General features: G+C 43.4%; 1 protein-coding gene across 2 annotated transcripts in view; it reads left to right on the top strand.

The window, feature by feature from the left end:
• TRPM6 (transient receptor potential cation channel subfamily M member 6) overlaps positions 1-12411 on the top strand; it is a 187545-nt gene that overhangs the window by 70764 nt on the left and 104370 nt on the right. For both annotated transcript variants that reach the window (XM_088464054.1, XM_088464053.1), the window contains exons 19-20: positions 2753-2927; positions 8291-8405. In XM_088464054.1, coding sequence (XP_088320180.1) covers positions 2753-2927; positions 8291-8405 — 290 coding nt within the window. The remainder of the gene's footprint in view (positions 1-2752; positions 2928-8290; positions 8406-12411) is intronic.

Here is a 12411-nt window from a genome sequence, read left to right as displayed (position 1 = left end):
GTCCCGCACACCCTGCACCCATTATAAATACGCCCCTGGTATAGTGTGTACCCACCATAACAGTTGACTGCTAACTCACTGCTGCTTATTGTGAATGTTTTAATCACTATTTTTCAGCAATGTATATAAACCATGTCCATGTCCTGTAATGTACTGTCGTTTCTTGTTCACTTATTAGTTTATGTACTCTGTAAGGCGCTGCGGAACACTTGTGGCGCCATATAAATAAAGGATAATAATATAAATACTGTGTACTGTAACTTTGCCATTACTTCTACCGTTATCAAGCATATCTCTTGGAGTAAACCCATTATGGCTAACTCGGCATGCTAAGAAAATGCACCTTTTACACTGAAAATGCAAATACTTTTCATCTCTCAATGAGTCCAATTATTGATAAAATACTGTGTTGTGCAACTAAAGAACAAAGATAGCATTTATTATCCCTAGCTCCCCTCCTTTCCGGATACAATAATGGTACTACCATCATTTATAGTACAGCAAAAGTCTCAACGACTGCATACTGTATTTAATAGGCTTGTTTTCTCCAAAGTTGCTCAGGTTTCAGACCAGTGGCTTTCTGGTACAATAGTAATCAGGATATGTCTATGGACTTGTCCAAATATTTTTTCCCTTCAATGTAGACTAATTAAATATAGCTGGCTACCCTGTTTAAATTGAGCACACTTTGAAAATGTGGTAATTTACTGCTCTGTTAGAAAGGCCATCTATAGGAGCCATAAGCACTATTGTATAGTCACACACACACACAGCAATAGAAGTTATCTGCCAGTAGCTTGGTCATCTAAGAATGTTTGCAATTCACGTGGACATTTTTGCTGGTCTTTGGAAATCTGAAAATGAGCAGCTTTAAGGCCAGTTTGTTCAAAACCAGCCACATGGGGAAATTTCCATTTTTGGGGTGTGGTATATGAAGTTGATATTCAGAATAATGACATGTTCTGAATGTTGACAGTTGATATGTCGAAAAAACGATTTTACATTTACTTTGAATGTAATCCTAACCCTACTATCGGCTTTTGACATTGTAACTGTTGACTTTCTGACAATATAGACATTATGTCAGTGTTAACATTGTGAATATTAAAATGTTGAATGTCGACCTAATGTTGACATTTTGATGATGACATTATGACTTTAATCCCATATTTGTATTTGCAGCAATTTTCATATGCCTATATTCCTGTTTTCTACCTTTGCCTGGCCCGTAAAAACGTGGAGTCAAGGCCATAGCAGGGAACTTCCTCATCTTGTGTCGGCACCGACCGCCCCCCCCCCCCCCCAGTATGTGAGTTAAATGTTAGAGGATTGTCTATTTCTGACTCAACTCATTCCTCTCTTCTCACTCTTGTTTTGATCCTTTTCAATCCAGATTCTGTCTCCTCCTCCCTACAGAAACCATCCTGACTGCCAGAGCCAACGGTCTGTTCTCTATTCTCATTCTTCTTGATTTATCAGCTGCCTTCAACACTATTCCTCTACCTGATGGTGATCCCCAAGGATTTGTCTTTGGGTGCCTCCTTTTCTCCCTTTACACCTCCTCCCTTGAAAAACATATCAGGTCTCCAATACCACCTGTACACTGGTGATACTAACATTTCTTCATCAGGCCCCATCGTCTCCTCCTTTCTCTCTTTCTGTCAAGGTCAACTCACTCCTGGCTGTTCCCTAAGTCTGTTGTTTGTGTTTCATCATCGAATCCTCCCTATCCTTCGTTCACCCTGCACATTCAATCTATATTCTTTTATTGCCTTGAGCACTGTAATCTCCTCCTCTCTGTCCTCCCCCTTGTCCACCTATTCACACTTCAATTCATTTATGCAATTTTCCTGTCTAACCGTTCTGTGTATGCTTCCCTTCTCTGCAATCTGCTTTACTGGCACCCCCCCCCCCACTCACAATCCATTTTAAACTGTAGACCCTTACTTACAAGGCACTCAATCATGCTTACCCCCTCCTACTTCTCCAACCTCATATCTGTCCACACTCCTCTGTCCGCTCTTCCTCTGACTGCTGCCTCGACTTCATCCTGGTTACCTCCTCTAATGCTTGTCACAGATTCTTCCCATTCTGCCCCCTCCACTAGAACTAACTCCCTCTCCAGGACAGACTTTCAATCTCACCAGCTTCAAATGGCCACTGAAAACTCACCTTTTCCTCAAAGCCTGCCATCCCTTTACCTAAATCGCCACTCTTCTCTCCTCCCCTGCCCTTCGCTTCTCCAGCAGTTCATTCTCTAACTGTTCTAACCTCCTCTTAGTATGTAAGCCCTTCTTCCTCTTGTTCTTCCCCAGAATTATCCTTGCTTCCAGTGCTCCTTATCCCTTGTTTCCTGGCCCGTTTGAGTGACTGACTCTGTGTGCACGCGCTTCATTAGGTACAGGATCATTGAATGCTGAACTGACTCCTCCTTCCACTAACTCAACACCACTTGCCTGTCAAGATATTTAGCATTCCCCAACCATCATGTCCAGTCCACACCCAACCTAGTTTGTCAGTTTATTGCTGTATATTGTTCTACAGATTTGTCAAGTTCAATTATTGTAGCATTAATATGCCATGTTTTACTGTTACAGTATATATACCCTGTTTAAGGCTGAAAAAATAAAGGACATGTATAATAACAGTATTCACCTGCCATTGTCTCTGGGAATTATGGCATTTATGCTTCATTTCTATGTAAATAAACCTTTTTTAACATACTTAACTTTTCATATCATTTTATATTTAGACAGCAAACATGTTTGGAATTGTGATTATTATGGCGATTGTGCTGCTTGCCTTTGGAGTGGCACGAAAAGCAATTCTTTCACCTGAAGAACCTCCTTCATGGACCCTGGCTCGTGATATTGTTTTTGAGCCATATTGGATGATGTTTGGTGAAGTCTATGCTAGTGCAATAGATGGTAAGGTCTTAATTACACTGATGCATTGAATTAACAGTTGTTACTGTAGCAGTAAAGATTATTGGGTTATGCTATATTTTAAGAAATAATTGGTAACTTATATATTTTTGTCACAATATATAATTTGAATTTGTCTCTAGCAAGTGAGAACACTTTTAGAACATAAATTACTTTTAACTTGGTTATATGAACTACTACTGTATATTGGGCCATCTCAGTCTCCCCTCTGTCCGGACCCGCTCCCCTCTCTGCTGCTGTGCTCACTCCTACCCGCTCATTCAGGGCTTCTTCCTTCCTCTCCATTTCGCCAGCCCCCTGTTCCGACCCCTTGTCGAACTGTCCCCATTGCTCTATCCTGACAACCCTCAAACCCCCACCAGTCACTCTGTCCAAGTCACCTCTAGCTCACCCCAGTCCTCCTTTCTTAGGTCTGTCCCATCTACTTGCACAGTGGGAGCCATTGGAAAGCTTCCACTGTGCCCACATTGAGGAGATGGGACATACCTGTAATATTATATAGATGTTTCTGCTCAGACAGGTTTCAGATGCCCATTGTCTATTGGTTGAACTAAGGCTGGGAGGAGATTGAATTAAGTGCAAGGTTCCATCTGTGCACATTGCGGTTAGTTATGGGAGGAAAACCTTGTTTTTGTTTTTGATCGCACCTCTATGGAGTGTTAGTAAATTAGTGAGATTTCCTTGCTTGATAACCTGCGTTATAACCTTGTGGCTAGTTGAATATACGGAATGGAATTGAAATGCCGGACAGCATCTGGCCGAAGGGAGGAAATCCCGACAGAGTCAGGTAAATCATCTAACCCTCCCCCCCCAACCCTAATCCTCCCTTAGGGGTGCCTATCCCTAACCTCCCCCCAGGGGTGCCTAAACCTAACCCCCTTCCCAGCACCCTAAACCTAACCCTCCCGGTGGGATGCCTAACCCTAACCTCCCCTTCGGGGGTGCCTTACCCTAACCTTCCCTTCCCCTAGCGTAACCCTAACCCACCCAGGGGGGTGCCTAACCCTAAGACACCCCAGGGTGCCCTAAACCTAACCCTCTTCCCCTGTGGCTAAGAGGACGAGCGCCCTAGACTTACCTCGTTTGGGCCCGCGTCGTCCTGAATTCCGGAATCGGGATTATGATAGGCGTCGGTATCTCGACGCCTATCATATAGCCCTAGCCGGCTTTCTGCCATCGGGATTGTGACCGGTAGCCTTGCGGCCGCTGGTCACATTACTACATACCGAATATAAATACATATACATCTTATGGAAAACAAATACATAAGAAGTCACACAAGCAAATAAAAGTACGAGTAATGTATTATTCAAATTAAATGGGTGAATAAAAATTTGGCAAAATGTAGCAAGTTACAATAATTGCAAAGCACTTGGAATCTAAACAGTAACTCAAGTTGTTGTCCAGTATTTATCTAGTTTACTATGAACCCCTTCACTACAGATTGCACCTGGCATTGAAGGGCTTATAAAACTTTATAAAGAAATTCTATATTGGCATTGCAGAAAAAATATTGGAATAGGTATGAATAATGTACAACTAGAGAATGTAGAAAGCTAACAGTGTGATGCAACTAATCATACTGTATAGGATGAGAGATAATACTGTTAATTGAAACCTATTCTTTCTCAGCAAATCTTGCACTTATGTGTGTGTATATGTATGTGTATGTATATGTATGTATATACAGTCAGGTGTATAAATATTGGGACATTTACAGAATTTTCATATTTTGGCCTCTATTCACCACCACAATGGCTTTGAAATGAAACCAACAAGATGTGCTTTAACTGCAGACTTTCAGATTTAATTTGAGGGTAATTACATCCAAAGGTGAATGGTGTAGGAATTACAACGGTTTCTATATGTGCCTCCCACTTTTTAAGGGGCCAAAAGTAATGGGACAAACTAAACAATCCTAAATCTAACTTTCACTTTTTAATACTTTGCTGTAAATCCTTTGCAGGCAATTACAGCCTAAAGTCTGGACTGCATAGACATCACCAGACGCTGGGTTTCATCCCTGGTGATGCTCTGCCAGGCCTCTACTGCAAATGTCTTCAGTTCCTGCTTGTTCTTGGGCCATTTTCCCTTCAGTTTTGTCTTCATCAAGTGAAATGCATGCTCAATCGGATTCAGGTCAGGGGATTGACTTGGCCATTGCATAACATTCCACTTTTTAGCCTTAAAAAACTCTTTGGCTGCTTTTGCAGTATGCTTCGGGTCATTGTCCATCTGCACTGTGAAGCGCCGTCCAATGAGTTCTGAAGCATTTGACTGAATATGAGCATATAATATTGCCCGAAACACTTCAGAATTAATTCTGCTGCTTTTGTCAGCAGTCACATCATCAATAAATACAATGGAACCAGTTCCATTGGCAGCCATATATGCCCACGCCATGACACTACCACCACCATGCTTCACTGATGAGGTGGTATGTTTTGGATCATGAGCAGTTCCTTTCCTTCTCCATACTCTTCTCTTCTCATCACTCTGGTACAAGTTGATCTTTGTCTCATCTGTCCATAGGATGTTGTTCCAGAACTGTAATGGCTTTTTTAGATGTTGTTTGGCAAACTCTAATCTGGTCTTCCTGTTTTTGTGGCTCACCAATGGTTTACATCTTGTGGTGAATCCTCTATATTCACTCTTGTGAAGTCTTCTCTTGATTGTTGACTTTGACACATATACACCTACCTCCTGGAGAGTGTCCTTGATTTGGCCAACTGTTGTGAAGGGGTTTTTCTTCACCAGGGAAATAATTCTTCTGTCATCCACCACAGTTGTTTTCCGGGTCTTTTGGTGTTGCTGAGCTCTCCGGTGCGTTCTTTCTTTTTAAGAATGTTCCAAACAGTTGATTTGGCCACACCTAATGTTTTTGCTATCTCTCTGATGGGTTTTTTTTATTTTTCAGCCTATTGATGGCTTGCTTCACTGATAGTTACAGCTCTTTGGATCTCATATTGAGAGTCGACAGCAACTGATTCCAAATGCAAATGTCACACCTAGAAACAACTCCAGACCTTTTACCTGCTTAATTGATAATGAAATAACGAGGGAATGACACCTGTCCATGAAATAGCTTTTGAGTTGATAGTCCCATTACTTTTGGCCCCTTAAAAAGTGGGAGGCACATATAGAAACCGTTGTAATTCCTACACAGTACACCTGATTTGGATGTAATTACCCTCAAATTAAATCTGAAAGTCTGCAGTTAAAGCACATCTTGTTTGATTCATTTCAAAGCCATTGAGGTGGTGAATAGAGGCCAAAATATGAAAATTCTGTCAATGTCCCAATATTTATGCACCTGACTGTGTGTATATATATATATATATATATATATATATATGTTAAAATGTAATAGAATGAGAAGGGTAGCGCTCCATAGTACATAAAAATCTTTAATAAAATTTACATATAGTAAAACACTGGAATACACTCATAGAGTGAACCTGTACCAATAATGTAGCTGAGTGGGCTGGTTACCACTTTGATTTTGATATTTGTAAACCCTGGCAATCTCCAACTTCCAGTCTTTGACCTCCAGGTGCGTGCAGCGAACCGCCAGTCGCATGTGGAGCTGCAGGCCACCGAGACCACTTCAGGTTTAGTAAGGCTTCCTGGGATGCAGGATCACACTAGAACAGCGTCACCAGGCCAGGCCCTAACATGTTTTGTATTCAAACTTCATCATTCACATGTCCCTGATAAGTGGACCTAGAATAATTGATGCTGTTTTGAAGACAAAGGGTGGTCACACCAATTATTGATTTTAATTAGATTTCTCTGTGGCAAAATCAGAGTAATGGGGGGTATCCACTACGCGACCTGAATGTCTACCGTTCAGATCCTCAGGTCGCCGAGGTGCGGTGCCGCACTGAACGGCATTCACTGAACGTCATTCAGTGAAGGAGCCCGAACCCCTATCTCCAAGCATCGTCAGGTTGATGGGCGTGTTCAGTAGGCAGTCGAGGACGGCAAGGACACAGCATGCACGCGCTTCACTGGTCCTTGCCGGCTGTCCATTACCCGACTTTGTGAACAATGCGACCAAAACCTCCTGGTTTTGGTCGGATTGTTCACAAAGTCGGGTAATGGATAGTGCCATTTCTTGAAATAAATGGTTGCACTTGTCATGCAGCCAAGTAGTAGTGCGCCGGTCCAGGACACAGCACTTAAATTCAGTAATTACAGTGTCTGTCAACAGGCCTCTGACCTGTTCCCCAGGTGGTGAGACACTGACACACCTTTTATCAGCCTCTCACAGGTGGTCTGGAAATCAAGGCTGATAATCAGCTTTTGTCTACCAGGCAGAAAGTAAAAACCTGGGGCATATATACTGTAGCTCCCCTTGACAACCTTTGCAGTGTTTTTGTCACTATATATATTGCTATTGCCTCCTATTTTCCTAACCAGCCAATTGTTGTTGCCTCCGGATCTCCTAACTTCCAATTGCTGTTGCCTCCTGGCATCCTCCAGATACATAACAGGAGGAGAAAATAGTTCTGAAATTATCACTGTAATGGGTATATTTACTAAAGGTCGATTTTAATCAATTTTGATCAAAATCGATCAACGTCGATATTGTGTTTCTGGGGCTAAATCACACATTATTAATACTCAAAAAATAAAAGTCGTCTGTTAGTAAATGTGTGATTTAGCCCCAGAAACATAACATTGATGTTGATCAATTTTAAATATACCCCTAACAATAAATATACCCCATAGACTAAATATACCCCTAAGAGTGTTGAGCAGTGAATTGCAGGAAGTGCTTAATGCTTCCTCAGGGTCAAGGCTTGTATCTCTAGTCACTGTGTGCTGTGCTAGATTCTGAAGTGGCTGCTCAAGTCCTGTTCAAGTACCAGTTAATCCTTGGTGAGGACTGTAGTAATTTTGATATTTCTTGAAATGTGTATGTCAGTGAGGCAGTGATGCATATTCCTGTCAGAGTGAGGCAGTAATGTATGAGGCAGTGATGTGCTGCTTTTCTGTGAGCAGTGCTTCTGTCTGAGATGTTATTGTTTACACTTGTGGAGTGTATCACTGTGGCTTTGTAATGAGGTTCAGATTACAGTAAGATGTGTGTGGTCGTTGGGAAATAGTGTACAGTCTTGTGATCTAGTGTGTCCAATCATGTGGTGGGATCTGTCTCATTACACCACACCATTGAGATATATATATATATATATATATATATACATATCTGTCTGTCTATCTATATAATTACATACATTTGAATATAATTTATCATGTGCACCATACAATAGTCTGAAAACTGATGATGTAATTTCAGGCTGTCTAGAAGTTAGTATATTTATTATGTTCATTATTTCCAGAATGTGAAGAAAATCCAGATTGTCCTCCTGGCTCATTCATCACCCCATTCCTACAGGCAGTCTACCTCTTTGTTCAGTACATCATCATGGTCAACCTGCTGATTGCTTTTTTTAAGTAGGTATCAGTAATATCCATTTTTTTAGCAATTGTGCCTGCATTATAGCCAAGTGTGTGGGTGTGTGTGTATGTGTGTGTATGTGTATATATATATATATATATATATATATATATATATATACACGAGTAATTCAGAACCCTACACATCTCTGTTGCATCTCACTTGTGGCTGAATGGGTGTAACTGGGTGGCAATGGGGTGTTTGCACATAGGCAAACTGATCTCAGAACTTGCCATGGGCATGGAATTGTGGGCTATGCTGTGTTGAGTTTGTGCAGAGAAGTATCTGAACTCAGACTGATCCCTCACACCAGGTATGCAGGGGAGTTTCTAGAGAGGAGGGGGTCCATGTGCAGTCTTCGTCACGGGCCCCCTCCTCTTCGTCCGGTGCCGCACTTATAGACTCTGGGCACTAGAGTGTGTCCAGAGTCTATACCGCATGCGCAGGTCACCGGAAAAATGGCTGCGGCAGCCATTTTCCAGCCGTTTTTTACAGGCGCAGACACCAGAGCCGACGTGGGACTCTGGAGAGGTAAGTTTTATGGGTGCAGGGTGTGCGGTGTGGGTCCCCCCTGGACCCAGGGGCCCATGTGCACCCATTATATATACGCTCCTGCAGGTATATGCCTGATGCAAGTGTGTGCTGAAGCTGATGGCTATTTTCCCTAATGGATGGATGGGTGCAGTATGATCACAGAGATTCATGCAACTCTGCATAGGTACGAATAGCAGCATCAGTTTCTATGCACATAGTGAAAGTACAGTTGTGGCCAATTGGCATGCATAGTTTTCCTCCAATTAGCAATGCAGTTGTCCATACTACTGTACATCAAATAAGAAGCTGCATAGTTAACTGAGTATTTAGAAAAGGTTGTAATGAATATTCATTTCATACAGATAGATCAAATGTTTATATTGAAACTATTGACATTACTGCTCTATGTGTTACATAGAATACTACCGCCATTGACACTGGCATTACATCAGAATATTTGTTGGCAGTTTATCTTTAAAATTTAATGCATCTCATAAGATTTTAAGTTTATTTACATCTATCTGTTGTTAATGCACCTGAAAAATGTGTTAAAATTAGGGGTGAGCGGGTTCGGATTTCTGAAATCCGAACCCCCCCGAGCCCCCCCGATCCGAGTCCGATCCGAGTCAGGCTCGACTTTTCCCGCCTGACTCGGATCTGAAATCGAGGCAAAACGTCATCATCCCGCCTTCCGAGTCTCGCGGGTTTTGGATCCTATATAAGGTACCCGCGTCGGCGCCATTTTCTCACTCGGCTGTGGACAGTGAAGAGGGAGGGTGGGAGTTAGGGCTGTGTAGTGTAGTGTAGTGTAGTGTAGTGCTGCTGTTGTCCACTACTTCAAAGTCCATAGGGGCTGGCTGTGTTGTGCTGTGCTGCTGCTGTTGTTAATAGGGGCTGTGTCCACTACTTCAAAGTCCATAGGGGCTGGCTGGACTGTGTTGTGCAGTCAGTTCTCCATAGGGGCTGTGTCCACTCCAAAGTCCTGTGCAGTGTCCCAGTCCTAAAGGAGTGCTGTAGTGTTGTCCAGGGGGTGCTCTGTCCATCAGGGGTGCTCCCCCCAAGTGCTAAAAAAATAATATATTTTCTGTGTTTGTGAATTGTGTGCGCAGTAGCCGCACGTGCATCAACAAAGTAGTGCCAAGCGTGCGCCTGTGTCATAAGTAAAGGGCCGGCTGGCTTGACCATTAAAGGGTGCTGTAACCCCCGAAAGTACACTCCAGTCCAAACCAAAAAAAAATTATTTTCTGTGTTTGTGAATTGTGTGCGCAGTAGCCGCACGTGCATCAACAAAGTAGTGCCAAGCGTGCGCCTGTGTCATAAGTAAAGGGCCGGCTGGCTTGACCGTTAAGGGTGCTGTAACCCCCGAAAGTACACTCCAGTCCAAACCAAAAAAAAAATTATTTTCTGTGTTTGTGAATTGTGTGCGCAGTAGCCGCACGTGCATCAACAAAGTAGTGCCAAGCGTGCGCCTGTGTCATAAGTAAAGGGCCGGCTGGCTTGACCGTTAAGGGTGCTGTAACCCCCGAAAGTACACTCCAGTCCAAACCAAAAAAAAATTATTTTCTGTGTTTGTGAATTGTGTGCGCAGTAGCCGCACGTGCATCAACAAAGTAGTGCCAAGCGTGCACCTGTGTCATAAGTAAAGGGCCGGCTGGCTTGACCGTTAAGGGTGCTGTAACCCCCGAAAGTACACTCCAGTCCAAACCAAAAAAAAAATTATTTTCTGTGTTTGTGAATTGTGTGCGCAGTAGCCGCACGTGCATCAACAAAGTAGTGCCAAGCGTGCGCCTGTGTCATAAGTAAAGGGCCGGCTGGCTAGACCGTTAAAGGGTGCTGTAACCCCCAAAGTACACTCCAGTCCAAACCAAAAAAAAAATTATTTTCTGTGTTTGTGAATTGTGTGCGCAGTAGCCGCACGTGCATCAACAAAGTAGTGCCAAGCGTGCGCCTGTGTCATAAGTAAAGGGCCGGCTGGCTTGACCGTTAAAGGGTGCTGTAACCCCCGAAAGTACACTCCAGTCCAAATCAAAAAAAAATTATTTTCTGTGTTTGTGAATTGTGTGCGCAGTAGCCGCACGTGCATCAACAAAGTAGTGCCAAGCGTGCACCTGTGTCATAAGTAAAGGGCCGGCTGGCTTGACCGTTAATGGTGCTGTAACCCCCGAAAGTACACTCCAGTCCAAACCAAAAAAAAAATTATTTTCTGTGTTTGTGAATTGTGTGCGCAGTAGCCGCACGTGCATCAACAAAGTAGTGCCAAGCGTGCGCCTGTGTCATAAGTAAAGGGCCGGCTGGCTTGACCGTTAAAGGGTGCTGTAACCCCCAAAGTACACTCCAGTCCAAACCAAAAAAAAAATTATTTTCTGTGTTTGTGAATTGTGTGCGCAGTAGCCGCACGTGCATCAACAAAGTAGTGCCAAGCGTGCGCCTGTGTCATAAGTAAAGGGCTGGCTGGCTTGACCGTTAAAGGGTGCTGTAACCCCCGAAAGTACACTCCAGTCCAAACCAAAAAAAAATTATTTTCTGTGTTTGTGAATTGTGTGCGCAGTAGCCGCACGTGCATCAACAAAGTAGTGCCAAGCGTGCGCCTGTGTCATAAGTAAAGGGCCGGCTGGCTTGACCGTTAAAGGGTGCTGTAACCCCCAAAGTACACTCCAGTCCAAACCAAAAAAAAAATTATTTTCTGTGTTTGTGAATTGTGTGCGCAGTAGCCGCACGTGCATCAACAAAGTAGTGCCAAGCGTGCGCCTGTGTCATAAGTAAAGGGCCAGCTGGCTTGACCGTTAAAGGGTGCTGTAACCCCCGAAAGTACACTCCAGTCCAAACCAAAAAAAAATTATTTTCTGTGTTTGTGAATTGTGTGCGCAGTAGCCGCACGTGCATCAACAAAGTAGTGCCAAGCGTGCGCCTGTGTCATAAGTAAAGGGCCGGCTGGCTTGACCGTTAAAGGGTGCTGTAACCCCCGAAAGTACACTCCAGTCCAAACCAAAAAAAAATTATTTTCTGTGTTTGTGAATTGTGTGCGCAGTAGCCGCACGTGCATCAACAAAGTAGTGCCAAGCGTGCGCCTGTGTCATAAGTAAAGGGCCGGCTGGCTTGACCGTTAAAGGGTGCTGTAACCCCCGAAAGTACACTCCAGTCCAAACCAAAAAAAAAATATTTTCTGTGTTTGTGAATTGTGTGCGCAGTAGCCGCACGTGCATCAACAAAGTAGTGCCAAGCGTGCGCCTGTGTCATAAGTAAAGAGCCGGCTGGCTTGACCGTTAAAGGGTGCTGTAACCCCCGAAAGTACACTCCAGTCCAAACCAAAAAAAAATTATTTTCTGTGTTTGTGAATTGTGTGCGCAGTAGCCGCACGTGCATCAACAAAGTAGTGCCAAGCGTGCGCCTGTGTCATAAGTAAAGGGCCGGCTGGCTTGACCGTTAAAGGGTGCTGTAACCCCCGAAAGTACACTCCAGTCCAAACCA

Source organism: Taudactylus pleione, unplaced genomic scaffold (genome assembly GCF_031769625.1).
Source record: "Taudactylus pleione unplaced genomic scaffold, aTauple2 ptg001573l, whole genome shotgun sequence".
In the NCBI taxonomy this organism is placed as follows: Eukaryota; Metazoa; Chordata; class Amphibia; order Anura; family Myobatrachidae; genus Taudactylus; species Taudactylus pleione.
The sequence above is the reverse complement of the archived record's forward strand: the minus strand, read 5'-3'. Positions and strand labels throughout refer to the sequence as shown.